Genomic DNA, 23,981 nt, shown 5'->3' on the forward strand with positions numbered 1-23,981 from the left:
TGGAGGATTAACGTTGTCAGTTCATGGACATCATCTGATCGAGGATTAACATTGTCAATTCATGTAAAAAAAAAACAAAACAAAAAAGAGAGAGTTGTTCCACTTTCCTTCCTTTTCTCCGTCTCCTTGCCTCTTCACAGATTCGAATCCCCGAGGAATGCCTTTGAAGTCCAAATAAAATGTTGCTTTCCCACCACTTTCCCGAAGAAACTTGCTCGAAGAGTTTGGCTCAGATACCTGCGCGGAAATTAAATCAATTATCGAATAAATGTCTTTCCTCAAATTATACTACAGTCCTGCACTCGATTCAGAAGAAACACCTTTAAAGACAGTTAACCAAGTTACTAGGCATTGGTTAAAAGGTGGTGAGCTCGTCGTCGCCAAAGTTCGGGTGGTGGCTCGATACGAGACACAGAGGACTTAAGAATGACCTAGACTTGTTGCACGTGGACCCCAATACAGTGACCACGACTGTAAAGTGGTTAACCGAAGGCAATAAGGACTCAATCCTGCTTTACACCGGGAAGGGATCAAAACCAGAAACAGGGCAATGCTGGGCGGGAAAAATAGAGAGGGACAAGGAAAGGAAACGAGGAGAGAAAAAAAAAACACAACCAAGAAGGAATTCTGTGAAAGAAGAGATCGACGAGGGAAACGGACAAAAGGAGGGACATGGTGGGGAAGAGGGAGGAGAGGCGGGGAAGAGTGGGTAGCTCAACGTCACCACGTTCAGCGTCGGTGCCAAAGCACACGTTCGAGGCGGTTACCAGGTGAGAGAGAGAGAGAGAGAGAGAGAGAGAGAGAGAGAGAGAGAGAGAGAGAGAGAGAGAGAGAGAGAGAGAGAGAGAGAGAGAGAGAGAGAGAGAGAGAGAGAGAGAGAGAGAGAGAGAGAGAGAGAGAGAGAGAGAGAGAGAGAGAGAGAGAGAGAGAGAGAGAGAGAGAGAGCGAGAGAGAGAGAGAGAGAGAGAGAGAGAGAGCGAGAGAGAGAGAGAGAGAGAGAGAGAGAGAGAGAGAGAGAGAGAGAGAGAGAGAGAGAGAGAGAGAGAGAGAGAGAGAGGAAGAGAATCGAGGATAAAGGAAGGAAATATCCGGGATAAGAAGGTAATTGAATGGCCGTTCATCATGCTGTCCCTTGGTGCTTGTGGAGGGGTTGAGACAATGAGCCGCAGCGTGAGTGGACAGTGACGCGGGGATGAGGGGATTTCACGCATCCATTTCGTACACAGATGGACGGATATTAAAATAAATCCGCGTCTCAGGTCCGGACATAGAATGCCGACCCATTGATATCTTCGAGTGAGGTGTGTGAGATCCAAGGGATGTACAGGAAGTGGTTTGAGGGGTTAAAGGGGCAGAAGGTGTGATGTGCAAAGGTGTGAATGGGGTAAACGGAGAAAGTGAGATAGACTTCGACAGACATGGACTGGGAGTGAGTGCAATGCACAGAATGCATGAGATGGTGAGACGGGGAGTGCAATGGACAACCAAATGAGGACAATGACAAGGGAGCGAGTGTGGGTGGACCTTGGAGTGAGTGGGATATACAGAGAGTGAGATGACAAGGAGTGAATATGTACAAAGGGCAGAAAAAAACACGTTGGACAAAGAGTGGGATTGATAGTGAGTAAGATGAGGAGTGAGTGGAAGAGATAGAGAGAGGAGATTGGGACCACACTCTGTGCAGAGCGTTGGTGCTGCCAAGCAGTCTCCTTGGCTATTGGGCACAATCCTGGACGGGTCGCCACTCTGACACAGGATACCAACATGCTGGCACTCATTTTGCCGACCTCGGAAGGATGACAGGCAGAGTCAACCGCACATGGTATTAATTCAACAGCTGAGCGGGATTTGAACTCGGGACCCTTGGATCCAAAGCCCACCACCCCAACCATTAAGCCAACACCAGGCAAACAGATAGAGAGTAAGATGAGAAGGGGTTAGTGGGATGGAGAAGGAGCAAATCGGGTGGATGGAGAGTGCGATGACTAAGAGGGAGTGAAATGGACAGGGATAATGTCATGGACAAAGTGAATGGGAGTGAGTGAGTTGGAAAAGATTGAGATGAGGAGTGAGTGTGATGGACTGGGAATGCATGAGATGATGATGAGTCCATGGGATGGACTGTGGGCGAATGAAGTGGACAAAGACTGACAAAAGGAGCTCGGGGGATGGACAGGAAATGAGTTCAGGGATTTGTGACATGAAGGAACAGCTTTTGAAACTCTCATCATTTGCAGCCTTTTTGACTCTTACATTCCACTACAAATGTGGTTCTTCTGTTCTTGCGTATGGCAGCTATCATTTCTTGGAAGCACAGCTGTGCCCCTCTACCAGTACACTGGTGCTCATTTCACCGACCTCAGATGGATGACAGGCTGAGTCAACCCCACCCGGTGTTAATTCAGCCGCCAACGGGGCTCGAACTCAAGAACCTGAGATCTTGAGCCAGCCACCCTAACCACGAAGCCAACACCAGGCTTGCATATGTGGTTAATTGTTCGACTTTCAGCCATTGAAACACAAACTGAGTGCGAGGATTACAGAACGTTGTGACCTGTGTATCACAACATTAGATGCTAATGATGTTTAGATTTTAAGGATAAAAACATGTTCACACTGAGACGACGACGTGTCGACCCAAGTTTTTGAAATTTCAACGTGGAGAGCACACACGCAGGTTCAACCCTGACGTAAGGAATCCTGTCCCAGCTCCCATTTACCCCATGGAAGACATGACGATGTTGTTTCCCGAGCGCACACACTGCATGCGGTGGAAGTTTGGCAACAAGCGAAGAAAACAATGTTGCAAACGAGGATAAAACAACCGAGCTGGATTGGATGGCATGAAAAAGCTGAATGGAGAACAAATATGGAATATGGTGACGAACCTGAGACAGTCCACCGAGTCCACTCAAAGGGGCATGCGTGGACAACACCGGGAACTACACCGTGAACAACACCATGAACTACACCGGGAACAACACCACGAACAATACCGGGAAAAACACCGGGAAAAACAGCAGGAACTACACCATGATCTACACTGGGAACTACACCGGGAACAACACCGGGAACAACACCATGACCTACACTGGAAACTACACCGGGAACAACACCATGAACAACAGCGGGAACAACACCGGGAACTACACCGTGAACAACACCATGAACTACACCAGGAACGACACCGGGAAGAACACCGGGAACTACACCATGAACAGCACCGGGAACACCACCGGGAACAACACCATGAACAACACCATGAGCAACACCGGGAACAACACCAGGCAAGATTAAGGCCGACAAGAGGTTCTTTTCACCGTATTGTAACTGAGGTGGCCACAAATCGGTGATCCCCTTTCACTTGCGGTTTTTCTCACCCTGTTGTAACTGAGGTGGTCACAAATCGGTGATCCCCTTTCACTTGCGGTTCTTTTCACCCTGTTGTAACTGAGGTGGTCACAAATCGGTGATCCCCTTTCGCTTGCGGTTTTTCTCGCCCTGTTGTAACTGAGGTGGCCACAAATCGGTGATCCCCTTTCACTTGCGGTTCTTTTCACCTTGCTGTAACTGAGGTGGCCACAAATCGGTGCTGCCATGTCGCTCGCGGATCTTTTCACCCTGTTGTAACTCAGGTGGCCACAAATCGGTGCTCCCCTTTCGCTTGCGGTTCTTTTCACCTTGCTGTAACTGAGGTGGCCACAAATCGGTGATCCCCTTTCGCTTGCGGTTCTTTTCACCATGCTGTACCTGAGGTGGCCAAAAATCAGTGCTCCCCTTTCACTTGCGGTTCTTTTCACCTTGCTATAACTGAGGTGGCCACAAATCGGTGATCCCCTTTCGCTTGTGGTTCTTTTCACCTTGCTGTAACCTGAGGTGGCCACAAATCGGTGATCCCCTTTCGCTTGTGGTTCTTTTCACCTTGCTGTAACCTGAGGTGGCCACAAATCGGTGATCCCCTTTCCTTTGCAGTTCTTTTCACCTTGCTGTAACTGAGGTGGCCACAAATCGGTGATCCCCTTTCGCTTGCGGTTGTTTTCACCCTGCTGTAACTGAGGTGGCCACAAATAGGTGATCCCCTTTCGCTTGTGGTTCTTTTCACCTTGCTGTAACTGAGGTGGCCACAAATCGGTGATCCCCTTTCGCTTGCGGTTGTTTTCACCTTGCTGTAACCTGAGGTGGCCACAAATCGGTGATCCCCTTTCGCTTGCGGTTCTTTTTACCTTGCTGTTACTGAGGTGGCCACAAATCGGTGATCCCCTTTCGCTTGCGGTTCTTTTCACCTTGCTGTAACTGAGGTGGCCACAAATCGGTGATCCCCTTTCGCTTGCGGTTCTTTTCACCATGCTGTACCTGAGGTGGCCAAAAATCAGTGCTCCCCTTTCACTTGCGGTTCTTTTCACCTTGCTATAACTGAGGTGGCCACAAATCGGTGATCCCCTTTCGCTTGTGGTTCTTTTCACCTTGCTGTAACCTGAGGTGGCCACAAATCGGTGATCCCCTTTCCTTTGCAGTTCTTTTCACCTTGCTGTAACTGAGGTGGCCACAAATCGGTGATCCCCTTTCGCTTGCGGTTGTTTTCACCCTGCTGTAACTGAGGTGGCCACAAATAGGTGATCCCCTTTCACTTGTGGTTCTTTTCACCTTGCTGTAACTGAGGTGGCCACAAATCGGTGATCCCCTTTCGCTTGCGGTTGTTTTCACCTTGCTGTAACCTGAGGTGGCCACAAATCGGTGATCCCCTTTCGCTTGCGGTTCTTTTTACCTTGCTGTTACTGAGGTGGCCACAAATCGGTGCTGCCATGTCGCTTGCGGTTCTTTTCACCCTGTTGTAACTGAGGTGGCCACAAATCGGTGATCCCCTTTCACTTGCGGTTCTTTTCACCATGCTTTAACTGAGGTGGCCACAAATGGGTGCTCCCCTTTCGCTTGCGGTTCTTTTCACCTTGCTGTTACTGAGGTGGCCATAAATCGGTGATCCCCTTTCGCTTGCAGTTGTTTTCACCCTGTTGTAACTGAGGTGGCCACAAATCGGTGATCCCCTTTCACTTGCAGTTCTTTTCACCATGCTTTAACTGAGGTGGCCACAAATGGGTGCTCCCCTTTCTCTTGCGGTTCTTTTCACCCTGTTGTAACTGAGGTGTCCACAAATCAGTTCTCCCCTTTCGCTTGCGGTTCTTTTCACCTTGCTGTAACTGAGGTGGCCACAAATCGGTGATCCCCTTTCACTTGCGGTTCTTTTCACCTTGCTATAACTGAGGTGGCCACAAATCGGTGATCCCCTTTCCTTTGCAGTTCTTTTCACCTTGCTGTAACTGAGGTGGCCACAAATCGGTGATCCCCTTTCGCTTGTGGTTCTTTTCACCTTGCTGTAACCTGAGGTGGCCACAAATCGGTGATCCCCTTTCGCTTGTGGTTCTTTTCACCTTGCTGTAACCTGAGGTGGCCACAAATCTGTGATCCCCTTTCGCTTGCGGTTGTTTTCACCCTGCTGTAACTGAGGTGGCCACAAATAGGTGATCCCCTTTCGCTTGCGGTTCTTTTTACCTTGCTGTGACTGAGGTGGCCACAAATCGGTGCTGCCATGTCGCTTGCGGTTCTTTTCACCCTGTTGTAACTGAGGTGGCCACAAATCGGTGATCCCCTTTCACTTGCGGTTCTTTTCACCATGCTTTAACTGAGGTGGCCACAAATGGGTGCTCCCCTTTCGCTTGCGGTTCTTTTCACCCTGTTGTAACTGAGGTGTCCACAAATCGGTTCTCCCCTTTCGCTTGCGGTTCTTTTCACCTTGCTGTAACTGAGGTGGCCACAAATCGGTGATCCCCTTTCGCTTGCGGTTCTTTCCACCTTGCTGTAACTGAGGTGGCCACAAATCGGTGATCCCCTTTCGCTTGCGGTTCTTTTCACCTTGCTGTAACTGAGGTGGCCACAAATCGGTGATCCCCTTTCGCTTGCAGTTCTTTTCACCCTGTTGTAACTGAGGTGTCCACAAATCGGTTCTCCCCTTTCGCTTGCGGTTCTTTTCACCTTGCTGTAACTGAGGTGGCCACAAATCAGTAATCCCCTTTCGCTTGCGGTTTTTCTCACCCTGTTTTAACTGAGGTGGCCACAAATCGGTGCTCCCCTTTCACTTGCGGTTCTTTTCACCTTGCTGTAACTGAGGTGGCCACAAATCGGTGCTGCCATGTCGCTCGCGGATCTTTTCACCCTGTTGTAACTGAGGTGGCCACAAATCGGTGATCCCCTTTCGCTTGCGGTTCTTTTCACCATGCTGTACCTGAGGTGGCCAAAAATCAGTGCTCCCCTTTCACTTGCGGTTCTTTTCACCATGCTGTTCCTGAGGTGGCCACAAATCAGTGCTCCCCTTTCGCTTGCGGTTCTTTTCACCATGCTGTAACTGAGGTGGCCACAAATCAGTGCTCCCCTTTCGCTTGCGGTTCTTTTCACCATGCTGTGACTGAAGTGGCCACAAATCAGTGCTCCCCTTTCGCTTGCGGTTCTTTTCACCTTGCTGTACCTGATGTGGCCACAAATCAGTGCTCCCCTTTCGCTTGTGGTTCTTTTCACCTTGCTGTACCTGATGTGGCCACAAATCAGTGCTCCCCTTTCACTTGCGGTTCTTTTCACCTTGCTGTCACTGAGGTGGCCACAAATCGGTGATCCCCTTTCCCTTGCAGTTCTTTTCACCCTGCTGTAACTGAGGTGGCCACAAATCAGTGCTCCCCTTTCACTTGCGGTTCTTTTCACCTTGCTATAACTGAGGTGGCCACAAATCAGTGCTCCCCTTTCACTTGCGGTTCTTTTCACCTTGCTATAACTGAGGTGGCCACAAATCGGTGATCCCCTTTCCTTTGCAGTTCTTTTCACCTTGCTGTCACTGAGGTGGCCACAAATCGGTGATCCCCTTTCCCTTGCAGTTCTTTTCACCTTGCTGTAACTGAGGTGGCCATAAATCGGTGATCCCCTTTCGCTCGCGGTTCTCTTCACCATGCTGTAACTGAGGTGGCCACAAATGGGTGCTCCCCTTTCGCTTGCGTTTCTTTTCACCCTGTTGTGACTGAGGTGGCCACAAATCGATGATCCCCTTTCGCTTGCGGTTCTTTTCACCTTGCTGTCACTGAGGTGACCACAAATCGGTGCTCCCCTATCGCTTGCGGTTCTCTTCACCATGTTGTAACTGAGGTGGCCACAAATGGGTGCTCCCCTTTCGCTTGCGGTTCTTTTCACCTTGCTGTAACTGAGGTGGCCACAAATCGGTGCTCCCCTTTCGCTTGCGGTTCTTTTCACCTTGCTGTGACTGAGGTGGCCATAAATCGGTGATCCCCTTTCGCTTGCGGTTCTTTTCACCATGCTGTCACTGAGGTGGCCACAAATCGATGATCCCCTTTCGCTTGCGTTTCTTTTCACCCTGTTGTAACTGAGGTGGACACAAATCGGTGCTCCCCTTTCGCTTGCGGTTCTTTTCACCTTGCTGTAACTGAGGTGGCCACAAATCGGTGCTCCCCTTTCGCTTGCGGTTCTTTTCACCTTGCTGTGACTGAGGTGGCCACAAATCGGTGCTCCCCTTTCGCTTGCGGTTCTTTTCACCTTGCTGTGACTGAGGTGGCCACAAATCGGTGATCCCCTTTCGCTTGCGGTTCTTTTCACCATGCTGTCACTGAGGTGGCCACAAATCGATGATCCCCTTTCACTTGCGTTTCTTTTCACCCTGTTGTAACTGAGGTGGCCACAAATCGGTGATCCCCTTTCGCTTGTGGTTCTTTTCACCCTGCTGTAACTGAGGTGGCCACAAATCGGTGATCACCTTTCACTTGTGGTTCTTTTCACCATGCTGTAACTGAGGTGGCCACAAATCGGTGATCCCCTTTCACTTGTGGTTCTTTTCACCCTGTTGTAACTGAGGTGGCCACAAATCGGTGATCCCCTTTCACTTGTGGTTCTTTTCACCATGCTGTAACTGAGGTGGCCACAAATCGGTTATCCCCTTTCACTTGTGGTTCTTTTCACCCTGTTGTAACTGAGGTGGCCACAAATCGGCGATCCCCTTTCGCTTGCGGTTCGGTTCTTTTCACCTTGCTATAACCTGAGGTGGCCACAAATCGGTGCTCCCCTTTCCCTTTCTGTTATTTTCACCTTGCTGTAACCTGAGGTGGCCACAAATCGGTGATCCCCTTTCGCTTGCGGTTCTTTTCACCTTGCTGTGACTGAGGTGGCCACAAATCGGTGCTCCCCTGTCGCTTGCGGTTCTTTTCACCTTGCTGTAACTGAGGTGGCCACAAATCGGTGATCCCCTTTCGCTTGCGGTTCTTTTCACCTTGCTGTAACTGAGCTGGCCACAAATCGGTGATCCCCTTTCGATTGCGGTTGAGCGTTGCCTGGCACCAGGCGTTTCCCTACATCACACTCAAATTCAATCATTCTCTCTGTCCTCGTTCCCTCTGCCTGTCAAATATGGGTATTGTAACCAAAGAAAGAAAGAAGCAAAAAATAACAACAAAACTCCTCGTCCATCTGGGTTTTGTTTGTCTGTCCACATTTTGTGTTTTCTGGGAGTGGGAGTGCAAAGTCTCACACGTTTAAGGATTGGTGGATAACGAGGAGTGTTTAACATGTTTGTTGACTATTGATTTGGGTATCATTTATTACCGCCATTGTAACACGTGTATTTTAATAAATCATCTGCTTTCTGCGGTTTGCGCATTGTTGGAGGTTTATCCTTTTAATTTCAATCAAGTGGTTGACATATATATTTTTAAACAGGATTGGCTGCATCGTTTATTTCGTGCATATCCGTAGTACAAGGTTTACCATTACGACTGTCAGGGAGAATCCGCTCGACCTCTTTTGCTCTTCGTGTAGCTGTGCGACACATTTTGGGACCTTGGGGGTATTGCACAAACTTCCCCAATATTGTGAAGTGGACCTCCGGGATTATGTGGCACCCCCACCCCCCCTTCCCAACTTGAGACATCCATGTGTGTGCAACCCCCCCTCAAGCACTCCAACCTCCCCCTGTTATGCACCACCCGTTCCACTCTGCCCCTTCTGCGTGTACGTGAATAGATGGCCCTCCATCGTTAGCGTGTAAATCAATGGAATAGAAGTTAAGGCTACAAACAAGGGAACGTCCGAACAGGAAAAGAGGAGATGGGTGGGTGTGAGGTAGGATTCATGGGGGTAGAAAAAATCATGGGTAGTGATGGGGGATAACACGAAATGATGAATCCCTTGAGTGAACGGTATGGTAGAACCACCTCGGGAAGGCAGTTCCACTTTTTTGGGGATAAACATCTGTTCATCAATAAGAAGTTGTTTTGTTTGTCAATAACAGCACATGTGAAAGTGTTTGAAGATTGACTTGTTTGAAAAAAAACAACAAAAAAAATTTGCTTCTTTTTCTGCACACAAGAAGCAAAAAGCAGGGTTAAGCAATTGGATCACTTTGTCTTCATGTCTGTGTGTCAACAAACGTCAGTTTTATGACCGAGGAACAACTTCATGTTCACAGACTCTGCGCCCATGTCCTTGTTTCTCAAGACAATGCAGGGTAAAGTGTTCTATGAACTCTGCAGTGATGGGTGCTCTATGAACGATGAAAAAATGTTCCATGAACTTTTTGCTTAACTCGAGTTTTGAAACACCTTTAAGTTTTGTGGGGTTTTTGATAACACCTTTAAAGCTCACAATGGTAAGTAAGCGGTGTCATATGATGGCCATTGAGTAAAAGTGCAGCCAAAGCGATCTTCGTTGGAATCGATCTGAACGTGACTTGTCTCTTCTGTTAAATGGCATTATTTTCACTTTGTAACATTACATTATTTAAACATCTTCTGCAGCCGGTCATGCAGATATAACTTGCACAATAACATCTTTCACCTTTCACGGTGGGGAACAGCATTGTGGATATATAAAGGTAAACGTCCATTTCTATACGCTTGTGTGTCATCGATACACAATGTCAGGTGGTATTGAATGTTATTTGTTTTTAATCATGTTGTTTGTTTGTTTGTTTTTTCAAGCTTCTCGTCCAACATAAAGTATCGATACAATATATATGTGTAATTATATACGTTTGGTAATTATGATAGGCATTATGATCGAGGTTAACTGACTCGCAGTCTCTCGGCTTCTCTTGCCCCATCAAGTGCCTGAAAGACGAGGAGGAACAGCCAAACCGAGATGCAGGAGGAGAAGGTGTCGAAGATTTATGAGGGAGGAAAAGGAATAGATGAGGGAGGACAGAACAGAGGAGAATCATCAGGATCAGACAAGAGTGAAGGAAACAAATCAGGCATCACCAATGGAGGAAAGGGCAAAGCAAGTGCAGTTGGAAAAAGCAACAATGATCGAGAGGAGGATGAGGATGAATGGTGGCAATTTGGTGATCCTGACTTGCTGATTGAAGTGGAAGGTCAGAGACTTCGAGCTCACAAAGCTTCGCTTGTAGCTCAGAGTGACTATTTCCGAGCCCGGAGTTCCAGACAGGTTCTATCCCTTCGCGGCCTTTCCCTGAGCGCTGTTCGGTCTCTCCTCCGCTTTCTGCATACGGGTCACATGCATTGCACCAGCGAAGAACTCCCTACTGTGCTCGCGGCCGCGAGGGCTCTGCAGGCACCTATCGCGGCCCAAGCAGCTGTGGATGCTGTTAAAAAAACAGTGGCGTTGGGGCAATGTGGAGAGGTGTTAGCTTTGGCCAAGCGCCTGGCACTCCCAGATCTCAAGGTGGGTGGATCACTCACCATCCTATTTTTGGAATGCCATTTCCACTTGAAAGTCGTGATGAGCGAGAGCTCCCCAAGAGCTCAAAGGCTGGATCAAAGTGTAAACTTAATCCGTATTCAATGATTTTAAGAACTGTACTTGCCATGGTTGCAAATTATATTATTTTCAATATCATCACCCATGGTTCATCAGCAAACATAAACATACAGAGCGTCCCTTGAATATGATTGCATATTATTAAGCAGCCAAATATAGCTTCACCCAATCCCCACTCTCTCTGTGACCCTTTCTCAACTTTGTCCTGATCTTCAAACCTTTTTTCCCTTCTCCCTCCACACTCTTCCACCTTCCTTTCTCTCTTCTATTACCCCACACCCTCTGCTTTTTGTTTCAACTTGCTTCTTTCCCACTCTTACCTTCCACTTCTGTGATTGAGAGTTTTTGCCTGTATCCAGCTTGGTCACCCCCCCCCACCTCCCCTGCTGTTGTTCTCCCTTATGTCCTTTATTCCTGCAGGACACCCTCTATTTTGTCCCTCGACCCTGCTGTTGATGTGTACCCCACCCCTCTCCTTTGACTGTTCTTTTTGTTCTGTCATGTCCTGGTCCATTCTGTTCAAACTCCATCATGAATCTACACTCCACATTAAAAAGTGGATAAAAAATTTTGCCCTCATGTGCACGCCATAAATAAATATTACCTTAAATGATGGTCTAGTCCTGAATATCTTGAAGGTGGAGATGAAGAACAATATATTGTTAAATATTGTGTTGCCAGCTAATATCTAATTGTGCTTCATTATATGGGTTTTGCTTTGTTTGTCATTTTGCGATGCTCTGTGCACCCTCAGGATGCTGTATACCACGTTCTGAGCGTGAACTACTTAGAGGCTCTGCTCGGTTCCGGGGCGTTCTCACGTCTCTCAGCCAGTGAGCGGGACCTCGTACTGGCAATGCGCTCACGAGGACGCCTCTTGCTGGCGTGCGTGACACTTCCGGCGGTGTCGCGGGAAACCGATACTTGGCGCACAAGCAGCCAATCGTCAAGTAGGGCAGCAAGCCCCGGTGTCCCCTTTCCTTCTTCGTTGACATCTGTGCCTGTGGTTGCTGAGGAGACAGAGGAGGAACTGCGGGGCTCTTTGCACTATTATTGCTCAGAATCTGACCAATGGCGTCACCTGGCGGTGCTGCCCAAGGGGGCCACCACAAAGGTTTGATATTTGGTGGTAGTATCACTGTCCTACTCAGAGGAATTGATTGATGTTCATAAGGGTTGGTGGGTGTGAGATAAATGGAGGAAATTAAAACTGAGAAGAGGGTATGACAAAAGAAAAAATAGATGAGGGGGTGTGGAAGGGGTCGGGAGACAAAGGAAAGAAGGTACGGAGGGACCATGTCGGATCAATTATGGGGGAAGGGAGAGGTCTCCTACCTTTTGGAACCATTTTATAATGAGACTGCTATTCCCCAATTTACTGAGCAATGTTGTACAGTATTACCATACATCAAATCCAAACTCTCTCCTGTCCACCCTGAACCCCCTAGGGCTGTGCCATCTGCGTCCTTTTCAACTACGTGTTTGTGTGCGGAGGTATGCTGGGGTATGGATGTGCAGTACGCCTTTCAAATCAGGTGTGATCGACCGTGTCTTTTTCAACCACAAAACTGCGAACACAAGGATGTTCTCGTGATGACAACTTGTGATTCACAATTGTGTTTATACAACAGCACAGATTTATTATGACCTCGAAAGATCATTAACTGTACATTTTGTACCTCATTTAATGCAAAAGAGCTGCATAAGGACAGGTGACCAAATGTGCTATTTCTCATCTATATCTTTGCATCCTTTTATTTGTGTACAAAGTCTCAGCTCATGAAAACACAATATGATGGATTACAGAAAGGTAGTGGTGCTAAAAGTGGGGTGGTGCAGAAACAACTGGGCAAAAACACAGAGGTGGATAAGAGGTGAGCACAGACACATGACAGAAGTAAATAGACACCCTGATTTTAAAAGAATTTATTTTTTGAACATTTGAAGTTCTTTTGATCCATTTTAATACCTACACTAGTATTTGGTAGACTTGCCATTTGCAGATTTCAATGCTTTTACTCTTTCAGGCAGAGAACTAACGACTTCCGAAATTTTCTCTTGTGGGGTTTCTGCCCAGGCTTCACACAAAAGGTTTAGCAATTCTGCCCGTGATGTTGGTCTCCTGGATGTTTTCCACACAGCTCGATCCAATATGGCCCAGAGGTGTTCAATGGGATTCATCTCAAGAGACTGACTTGGCCATGGAAGTCGCTTGATCCCATTTCTGTCCTGCCATTCTTTGGTCTTTTTTGCAGTGTGGCATGGAGCTCCATCTTCCATGAACATTGTTGTTTTTGACCATCTGACCAGTGGAGAAGATAGGGAGACCTCCTTCCTCAAGGATAGAAATATGTGTGTCGTAGTGTTGATTCACCGATATGTGTGTCGTAGTGTTGATGTTGCAAACACACTTCACAAGCTCTGACCCTCTAGTGCTCCAGATTGCTCCCCACACCATCACTGAAAAACCACCGTGTTTGACAGTTGCCTGCAATCGGTTCAGGCAAAACTCTTGACTGGGAAGTCTCCAGACCCATACGCGTCCACTGTCAGAAAATTGAGGAAATTTGGACTCATCTGAAAAAATTACAGTTTGCCAAAACTCCAAGGGTCTGGTGGCCATCTCGTCAGCCCACTTCTTTCTCCTTTGAATGTCGGCTGGTCTAAGAAGATGTTTTCTCCAAGCTGCTCTCTCATAGTAGCCCAGTTGATGAAGGTACCGCACGGCAGTTCTTGAGCTAACTTGGACCTTCTCTGCAACATCTGCTGCCTTGCAATGGCGAGTTTTCTCAATGGACCGTTAACAGCTCGAAGACACTTTTGTGAGGTCCGAGATGAACCAGAACTGGAAGCTGTGAATTCCTTGCCTTCACTGGTGAATTGCATAATCACCCGATTGATCGTAGAAAGCGGAATGCCAAGGTTCTGAGCTGTCTGATGCTGGCTGACTCCACCTTCCAAATGCTGAACAATTCGTCCTCTTTGAAAATCAGAAGGTTTGTGTGCTCCCTGGGTTTGAGGCATAGTTAATTGTCATACAAGACCCAGGAACTCGTTTCTGCAGAGAAATAGTCGAATATTAGTACAAATCACTGAGTAAAACTGCATTATACAGAAGAAATGAAGAAATGTAAGAGGTCTATTTACTTCTGTCATATCTCTGTAAGCCTGGACTTTTAAATTTTAACCAGCAGGGGTTCTGGAAGAATGAATGCCTCTTGGAGGGATGAAAGAGGAGGCAAGTTTTCGAAGATGGGGAAAAAACAGGCCGTATGCTTCTGCATCGTTGTGAGAGATGCCAATAATGTTGTTCGCTTTGGATTTCACAGCATCCAAAAAAAGAGATGTGAAGTGGGAGTACCAGCCCATAGGGCAGTGTTTCCCAAACCTTTTTGAGCGCGACCCAAATCCGGGTGTGGTGAAAATCTCGCGACCCAAGCTTCAATCAGCGTATTTTTCCACGAAACATAATATCATAATAAAATCAGACAACCAGCGCTAATACATACTATATTAGTGCGAGAGGTGTAATTGCAGCTTCATCTGCATGACGTCTTCGATGCGGGGCTCGATCTTGCCGAGCGCAATGCGCATGTCGTGGCCAGGGCCGAGGCGATTGCACACCTTGGTTTTGATGACCGTCAGCGCCGAAAAGCCTTGCCCGCACAGATACGTGGTCGCAAACGGGAGCAGAACATTCATGACTTCGGCGCCTATTATGGGCTTTTCTTTCTTGACCGTAGTCCAGAACTCTCCAAGTGATGCTTTGGCATAGAGTTGTCGATGGAACTCGTCGTAATGCAGCTCGATGAACTCTTCCTGCAGTCCATGGACATCCTCAGACAGGTCATCAACCTTAGCCTGGAACGGATTCCTGATCCAGTGCTGGGACGCCAGATCTCTGTCCGGGATGTAGCGATCGAACTTGGTGATCAGGTTCTCCAAATGGTTCACCAGGATGGGCTTGATCGCATCGAGCGCTCCAATCTCGTTGTCTTCCCACTCCTCCAAGTACTCGTTCAATGACGGAAACGCCGCTGTTCTTCCGCGCTCCAGTTTCCCCTTCCAGAGCAGCAGCTTTTCCTTGAAGGCCAACAGTTTCTCGGAGAGCGTGATGATGTTTTGATCCCTGCCTTGCATGGATGTGTTCAGTTCATTCACTGAGGCGAAGACGTCGTTGAGGTAACGACTTTGAGCATCCAGGGCTTCTCGTGGAACCAGATGGCATGGCGATGGTTCTTCTCATTGAGGAATATCTGCAGCTCTGTTCGTAGCTCCACGACACGAAGCAGGTCCTTGCCGCGGGAGAGCCATCTCACACTCGAGTAGAAGAGGAGATGTTGGAATTCAGACCCGAAGTCAACACACATATTCTCGAACAGGTGAGAGTTCACGGCGCTGGCTTTGACGAAGTTGACAACGGCGACAACCTCCTGCATCACTGCCGAAAGATCCGGCGACAGATGTTGTGCAGCAAGGTTCTCACGATGTAAAAGGCAGTGGAAAATTCCGACGTTCGGATTGACTTGCTTGACTCACGCAGTGAATCCCTGTCGAACACCAAGCATCGCGGGAGCGCTGGTGGTGCACAGGCTGACACAGTTTTCCCAGCTCAAGCCTTCTTGTTGGAAGTTGTCCACGACGTTGAAGATATCGGCGCCAGTTGTTGTCGTTTTCATTGGCGTGCAGAATAGAAATTCTTCTTCAAGGTCAGTCTCACCCTCGTACCTCCCGAAAATCATGAGCTGGGCGTCATTTCCGACATCCGTCGACTCATCGAGTTGATAGCTCCATTTTCCCGCCTTTTTCATGCGGGCCACCAGCTGGTCCTTTATATCTAGCGAAAGGTCGACGATGCAGCTGCGAATCGTGTTGTTGGATAGCGAGATGGACTGCATTTTCTTGGCCGCAGACGAGTCTGGCCATGTCCATGGCTGCGGGCTTGACGAGCTGTTCGCCGATCGTGTGCGGCTTCATCTTCCTTGCGATGCGCTGCGCGATGAGGTAGGATGCCAGCGTCGCTTGCTTGGTGGCCAAAAGCGCTGGATTTGTCGCCGGCTCAAACCGGCTCCGCTTCAGAGCCGCTTCTCGGCGCTCGAAAAACTCACGATCCTTGTTGACGTGCTTCGTCGCCAAATGCCTCTTCAGTTTGTTTTCCTTCAGCGATTCGTTGGACAGCACTTCGAAACACAACACACATCGTGGCTTCACAGAACCACGATCACTGATAGAAGTGAAGCCCACATCCAAAAATGCTTGCTTGTAGGAAGGCTTTGCCATCCTGCAAAACGAAATAGGCGACTCGATCAGTCAGTGGAGTCAGTGTCAAGGCGAACTGACACAAAACACGCAACGCAATGTGGAGCAGAAAACTGCGCTGCGCAGTCCAGCCAGCAAGGCAGATCACACAAAACAGCAGCTCGACTTGGTCAGCCAATGTGAAGTGACCGGACTGAGTTCGTCACCTCACGAAATTACTTTGGTTGCAGAGAGAGCGAGTAATTGGAAAGGCGAGCTGGCGAAATGATTGGCCTGCAGTTAACCGTTTTGGGTGGGTACAAAGTAGTGAACGGTACTGAACGGCAAGAGTTGGTAGAAACGGAAGTGTCGCTGCACCTCGGGCTGAATTATCAAGTGGAACGGTACCAAACGGCACTGTCCTACGATGTGGCGTTTGCGCGATTGCCTTTTACCCGTTTGGTTTATTAAAAAAAAAAAAAAATTGCCGGGGTACTCGCGACCCATTTTTGGACCCTTCGCGACCCACGTTTGGGTCGTGACCCATACTTTGGGAAACACTACCATAAGGGAAGCAGTACTCGACTGTGCAATGTAGGAATGTCTCTTGTGGACTATGTGGTCTATCCAAGAGAGTTTGTGGCTGATGGTGAAACATGGAAGTTCAATGTACTGAACATCTTCCAGTGGCCAATGAAGGAAGTTAGGATGGTGGGTTCATTAGATGATCCTTCAAGAAAGACTCAAAAAGAATGTGAGATTTGCCTGGATTGAATGATATACTCAGAGTCAGAAAGTGGCTGGGAGGATAGCCTGGAGGTTTGAGCTGTCTCGCCTGGGTTGAAATCTTGGCTCAGCTATAAACTATTATCCTGGTGTTTCGCAGACGTGGTGAGACATCAATGTGTGCACCCATCTGCTAGCATTAGTTGGTGGACGTTAAAGATCCCACAGTGTCCTTCACAGAGAGTAGGTGAGTTATTGCCGACACCTGGCTGAAATCGCTTATCAACCACTGGGGAATTATTGTCACCTTCAGTCTCACATCAGGCTTGGCCAGCCAGACAGTTTGTGAAAGACTCGAGCCAAAAATGTTCGTGGGCCCACCCCACTTGTCGTAGTATCAGTAGTAGTAGTTATAGAGGCTGACAGACACTCTACCTCTAACTCATTCCAGTTCTGTTGTGAGGGATGCAGTTGGTGCCATTCCATCGATGGGATGGGGGTACGACACTGCATAATTTGAAATTGTCTGCAAAGATGATGACACGGTTGGACTTTTAAACCGGTTGGACAAGTGAACGTCTGCACATTCTATTTGCAACAAAGACAAGAGTTTTTTTTTTTCACCTGCCCCACCTTCTTATCCAGTGCCTATAGAAAGCCTTACATTCCCTTTCAAAATTTTCAGCTTTTGTTACCTTGTAGCCTGGAATTAAATTGCATTAAATTAGACGTTTTTCACCTTTATTTACACATTGTAACCCACAACTTCCAAGTGAAAAACAAATTCCTCAAATTTCAGAAAATTAATTAAAAACTACAAAGCCAGAATATCTTGGTTGGATAAGTGAACTTCTGTTCCAATTTCAGCTTTTTTGCAGAGGGCTGCAGGTTTTCCTCTCAGATTTTTCAGTGTTTTCCTCCATCCATTTTCCTTTATGCCTAGTGTTGGCTTAATGGTTAGGGTGGTGGGTTTGGTGATCCTCAGATTCTGAGTTCAAATCCCACTTGGCTGTTGAATTAATACCAGGTGGGGTTGACTCTGCCTGTCATCCTTCCGAGGTCGGCAAAATGAGTGCCAGCTTGCTGGTATCCTGTGTCAGAGTGGCGATCCATCCAGGATTGTACCCAATAGCCAAGGAGAGTGCTTCGGCAACACCAATGCTCTGTACAGAGTATGGTCCCAATGGATGGATGGATAGATTTTCCCTTCTATCCTGAAATGTGCCCCAGTTTCTGCTGATGAGAAATATCCACACAACATGATGCTGCCACCACCATGCTTCACAGTTGGGATGGTGTTCTTTGGGTGATGTGCTGTGTTGGGTTTGCACCAAATGTAATGCTTTTCATTTGGGCCAAAAAGTTCCATTTTGATTTCATCAGACCACAAAACTTTTTGCCACATGGCTTCAGAATCTCAAACAGGATACCTCAAATGGGACTCAAGGTGGGATTTTTTTTGAGCAATGGCTTCCTTTTTGCCACCCTACCATACAAGCCAGACTTGTGGAGTGCTTGCGATATTGTTGTCACATGCACACAGTGACCAGTCTTTGCCATAAGGGCATGTAGCTCTTTCAAAGTTGACATTGACTCTTGGTGGCTTCTTTGATCAGTCTCCTCCTTGCTTGGTCATCCAATCTGGAGGGCAGGCCTGATCTAGGCAGGGTCTTCATGGTACAATGCGCATTCCACTTCTTAATGATGGTCTTGACTGGGCTCCAAGGGATATTCAAGGCCTTTGAAATATTTTTTTTATACCCATCCCCTGATCAGTGCCTTTCCTCAACTTTATCTCGGAGGTCTTTTGAAAGCCCCTTGGTGCTCATGGTTGAGTCGTTGCTGTGAAATGCACTACCCAGCAGAGGAAACCTTCAGGAACGGCTGATTTTATTCTGAAATAATCAGAATCACTACAATTTAACGCAGGTGGAGGCCAATTAACTTGGTATGTGATTTTGATGGTGATTCCCTGCTGTTCGTGATTTGTTAGGGTTTGGGTTTTGTTAGGGAGCTAATAGCTCCATGAGCTAATTTACAATTGCTTTTATAAGGGGGGGGGGGGCTGGATACTTGTCCAACCAAGATATTCCAGTTTTGTCTTCCTCATTCCAGTCTCTTCCAGTCTCATGTCTTCCAGTCTCCAAACAAATTCCTCATGGAGGATCTCTAAGTCTTAGTCACGTTGTTGTTCTTCATCTTCTTCTTGTGGACTTTTTTGTTTCACAGCCTACAGTTTTCATCGAAACTTCCTGAAACTTGGCATATATATGTAAAAATACCCTGCGCAGACAGTAACCATCTCCGATTTTGAAAATTCCTCCTTGAAAAAAAGTTATGACGTCAAAATATCTCCGCTAATGGGAATCGCCGAATAAATTTTCTCCGAAACGAGGCAAGCTTTTTGAATTCTGTTTGCGGGAATCGAACAGGGCATTTGCAGAGATGAATTACCGCACATATGATACATCACTATGATGTCATCAATATTTATGACGTCATTCCTATTTTTTGACATTTTTTGTTTCACAACCCAGAGTTTTCATTGGATCTTCGTGAAACTTTCCATGTATATGCAGAAAGCCCACGCGCAGGCAGTAACCATCTCCGATTTTGGAAATTCTTCCTAGAAAAAAAGTTTACGTCATAATATCGCCGCTAATGGAAATCGCCTATACCATTATCTCCGAAACTAGACAAACTGTTTTGAATTTTGTTTGCGGGAATCAAGCCGGGCATTAGCACAGATAATTTATCGCAAACCTGATACATCATAATGACATCATATTCGTTTTTATGACGTCATCATTAAGAGGATGAGGATCTTAGCTCATTTGAGCTTGTTAATTAATTTATTGTGGGTTATGATGTGTAAATAAAGGTGGGAAAAGTCTGATTTATTGAAATTTAATTCCAAGCTATAAGGCAACAAAAGGTGAAAATTTTGAAAGGGGGGTGTAGACTTTATATAAGCACTGTATACCGTATTCTCAAAGTTTTCTTTCATGCTCACATCCATCATCCACCCTCATCCCTACTTTTGCATATGAACTATGCAGATGGCCTCTGTTTTGCAAGAGTTGACCTTCAGGTTGGTTGGTACCTGGGCCAAATGTTGTCACTGGGTTGAACATACACTATTCTCCCTCCATTAGGAGATTTCCCAGTTATGGAATCTCAAGACCTTCAACAGTGTTATGCTCTAGTATTGGTGAGGCTTCAAAAGCAGGTTATATCAATCGAGAAAAAGCTTTTGGAAAGAGTTTGGTGAAGACCAGTTTGACAAGTTTGTTTGTTAAATTTATCTCGTAATAACTACTAGATCAGAAAAGAAAAAAATTACACCCCTTTGCAAGTGTTTTGACTTGGTTTCATAATCTTAAATCAAAAAATTCTAACCTCATTTGAGTTTAAGATCATCATCAACTGCTGCATGCAACAACTAAAGAAAATAACTTTGGCGGATCACTACCAGCAGGCTATTACCGAAATCTACCTTTGGGGTGTTAGGTGTTATGTTTGAGAACATTTATAAATGTGCTTCAGCAATGTGAGGGTTGGGGGGGGGGCGGGGATGTTGTTAATAAATTTAACAACACCTCTTCAAAGTAAACGTACAAGAACAAACAATTAACTCAATTTAGGGGTTCTTCGCGAAAGATAAATAAAGACTGCTTAAACTAGAACGGCACTCAGTGGAGCGCATACCTCCACCAGGCCGAACAGTTGACGTTTTGTATCCCACTCATAGGCCAGATCTGGATCCGGAGCTGAAACAAAATCGAATCAGCTTGTTCTTGTCACCTACCCCAATTCATCCACCAAGTTTTGTCCAAATCCGTCCATAACGTTTTGAGATATCATGCTAAACATCGTTTTTGGCCCGATCACTCAATGGTGAAGAATCAATTTAAAAGGATATCTCAAAGATTAGGGACGGATTCGGCCAAAACTTGGTAGACAGGTTGGGTGTGTGACAAGGATGAATTGATTACATTTTGGTGAAGATTCAGATCAGGATCCTAGAATTTCTAAAGTGATTCTTCACCATTAAGACATAGGGCCAGAAATAATATACAACATAACACCACCATTTTTTAAAACGGTTTGGACAGATAACAAAACTAGGTGGACGAGTTGGTTGATGACAATAACAACCTGATTAGCTTTTGGTTGAGGTCCGCATCCAGATCCGGCCTATCATTGGGATCCAAAACGTAAACTGTTCAGCCTGGCAGAGGCACACGCTCTACCGAGTGCCGTTCTAGATTCATAAAATACTCATTGATGAGCTTTGAAAAAATAATTTATGGATAACATGCATATATAAAATTACAATGGCAAGCACTTTGAGAAAGAAGGAAAAGTTCAATGACATGGACAAAGAAATGCAAGAAGAATTGAAGAAGTTAGAAATAAAAATATATCAAATTTTTAACATTCAGCCATTTTGTAATAAGTCCCAAATCAACTTGTCAATTCCCCCATGAAAATAAGAATCGACACTCACCCACATGCCACCTTTGCAGGTGTTCTGTTACAACCCAGCAACCGCCATGTGGTGCCAATTGCGTCCGATGAATGAGGCCAGGTCGCTGCATAAGCTTGTGGCCCTGGACGGCTGCCTGTATGCCATCGGCGGTGAATGCCTGCACAGCACAGAGCGCTACGATCCACGGACCAATCGCTGGTCCTTCGTGGATTCCCTTCCACGGGATTCTTTTGCGGCAGCACACGAGGCAGTGGCGAGTCGCGACGGATACATTTACATCACCGGAGGATCTTTGTTTCACCGGATGCTACGTTTTGCTCCCAGGCGGCGTGGCTGGGAAGAGTGTCCGAGGAGTGGTGGCAAACTTTCTGGTCGCTCCACCACCTTAGTCGCAATGGGCCCATACCTTTATCGGTTTGATGTGAACAGAGAGCTAAGTTTCACGAGTATTCAACGCTATCACACAGTTGCTCGTTTCTGGGACACCGGTGCTGTGCTTTCACCGGCTGTCCAAAAAATGGTGGCAGGTGCACTGTTTCGATGTACAGAGCTTGGAGGCGCAATTTGGTTGCTCAGCCGAGCAGTGACTTTGCAATTACGGCCCGTGGTTGGTGAAGACAGTAACAGCGGTTGTGGAAGTAGTGGAAAAGAAGGGTTTGAAGCAAGAGCCGTGAAGTCGTTTGAGGGGTCATGTGGTTTACTCATACCGTTTGCTCTCACTTTGCCAGCATGTGAGGACATGGAGGAAGAGAGGAATGGATGATAGAATGTCCAATAGATAAAGTTACCAAATCACATGGTTACTACTACCCTAGTTCATAACTTATCATCTCCAGAACACTTGCTTTCTTTTGTTTAAAAAAAAAAAAGTTTCAGAACAAATGCTCAATCTGCCAATAACAAATCACAGGATATCAAACCGAAAGTTTTAATTGTTGTGACTGGATAAACGTGAGGTTCTAAGCATGCATATATTGTTCATGCAAATGAAAAAACACTGAGTACAGATAGAAGAAAGGCTTTGGACACCGGTAACACATAAAATGCAGTAAATTATCCTGATAGTTCCGGTTGCTCATTGCACTACTGATGAATAAGACAGGTAGGCACAGATAATTACCAAGTATCCACAACCGATGGCGTGAATCACGAATAAACGGATGTCTTGAGCAAACACACTGGCTTATGATATGCTACGTGTTATCCGTTACCACATCCAACAAGAGGTTCCAGGAAAACCTAATTTTGAACAAACATTGAATCCAAAAACGACAGTTTACCGTTTACAACCACTTCATGCCAAAAAAATTGTTTGTCAGCAAAATAATCTGAATTGTACAAATGATTATCTTTGAGCAAGACCTGAAAAGCAATGGGATTGGTCGACCAAAGTCGATCAAACTGCACAAGGCAAATTGTCAAAATTAAACATTCGATTGGTAACATCGATATGCTATATCCATCCATCAAATTCTCAAGCACGTTTTGCCAAAAGCATGCAATATTGTTCTCGCCAAAATAATTTTGGCGCTAATAACTTGGATGCGGTTTATCAATTATGCATTCCTAGAAATTCAAGGGGTCGGTGCAATGTAGTGCTGTTCTCACTGAAACACATACATACATACATACATGCACACACATATGCACTCCCATTCCCACAACAACCCAAAACAATTAAGCACCAGTTTGAAGTGCTCAGATGTGTTCACAATCTGGGTGAAGATGACATATCCGCACAGTCCATAAACAAGCATGTCAAGAGACAAAGTTAGGTTTTGATATGAAAACGTGCGTGCGTGTGTGCATTATCATCTCACAAATTCGCCAATCCAGCTCTTGCTGCAAATGTTGCACCATTCTTTAACCATGGCCACCTTCTGTTTATCAAGGTTGTGGGAGGACTTGGTGACCACAAACTATGCCTCTCTAGAATGTCCCATGTATGTATAATCATATTTAAGTCTGGGTATCATTCAGGTTCTCAATGCAAGTGAAGTTGTCCTGAAGTGCAGCTTTTTTTTTTTTTGCATACAAAATCTCACCTCGTGGAAGACGGAGAGCAAAAAGGCAATGAACCGACAATAGAGCAGTGAGGCAACAGGTGAATACAAGCAAGGAGGAGGAGGAGAGGAGAAAGTGTGAGAGGAAACCTCAAAGTAAGTTAATGGGGGAATAAAGGAATGCAGGTCAGGATGGGGGATGACATCAGAATTTGGTGCACCATTTCCTGGAAGCTCAAGACTCCAGAGCTAGGTTGTCCAACATATGGCCAGAGTCTTGACTTTCTATCTTGCCCGCCAACCTTGTGATGTGACGTACAGTCATTTCATTTCGGCATTCTATTGCAGCCGGTCACTGTCGTGACCTCTGTTTTCTTGGCTACAAAATCGACCTGGCTGGTCGCATGGTATATGAAACACACAACTCGCGAAGGAACCTCTTGCAGGATGATGAATCTCCATTCACCCTTTCGTTCCTCATTGTGTCCCCCCTTTTGTAGCCGCCATCGATGCTCTATAGCTGTATCCACCCATAATACTTACCAAAACAAAGATGGCAGCTCCCATGATTACAAGCAAGAAAATGAGAATCTATATATACATATAATCGACTATCCCACCATGGAACTATGTCTATGTCATATAATAGACTATGTCTGTCTATCCCACCATGGAACACAGAAACACTCCTCAGAGGTTAAAAA

General features: G+C 46.4%; 1 protein-coding gene across 3 annotated transcripts; it reads left to right on the forward strand.

Moving 5' to 3' along the window:
* Positions 1–715: 715 nt before the first annotated feature.
* Positions 716–23,981, forward strand: LOC147029092 (kelch repeat and BTB domain-containing protein 11-like). 3 transcript variants are annotated; one of them, XM_085880057.1, is made up of 5 exons: positions 716–770; positions 10,146–10,722; positions 11,573–11,932; positions 12,267–12,353; positions 21,312–23,981. In XM_085880057.1, the coding sequence occupies exons 2-5, from the start codon at positions 10,180–10,182 to the stop codon at positions 22,035–22,037; spliced, it is 1,716 nt and encodes a 571-aa protein (XP_085736183.1). In that variant the 5' UTR covers positions 716–770; positions 10,146–10,179; the 3' UTR covers positions 22,038–23,981. The 3 variants fall into 3 exon arrangements, with proteins under 3 accessions (XP_085736183.1, XP_085736182.1, XP_085736184.1); XM_085880056.1 differs by lacking the exon at positions 716–770 and adding an exon at positions 828–1,101; XM_085880058.1 differs by lacking the exon at positions 716–770 and having other exon boundaries at positions 8,329–10,722.

The sequence above is a fragment of the Eptatretus burgeri genome, chromosome 4 (assembly GCF_056783735.1).
Source record: "Eptatretus burgeri isolate ZD-2024b chromosome 4, Ebu_testis_v1, whole genome shotgun sequence".
Classification (NCBI taxonomy): domain Eukaryota; kingdom Metazoa; phylum Chordata; class Myxini; order Myxiniformes; family Myxinidae; genus Eptatretus; species Eptatretus burgeri.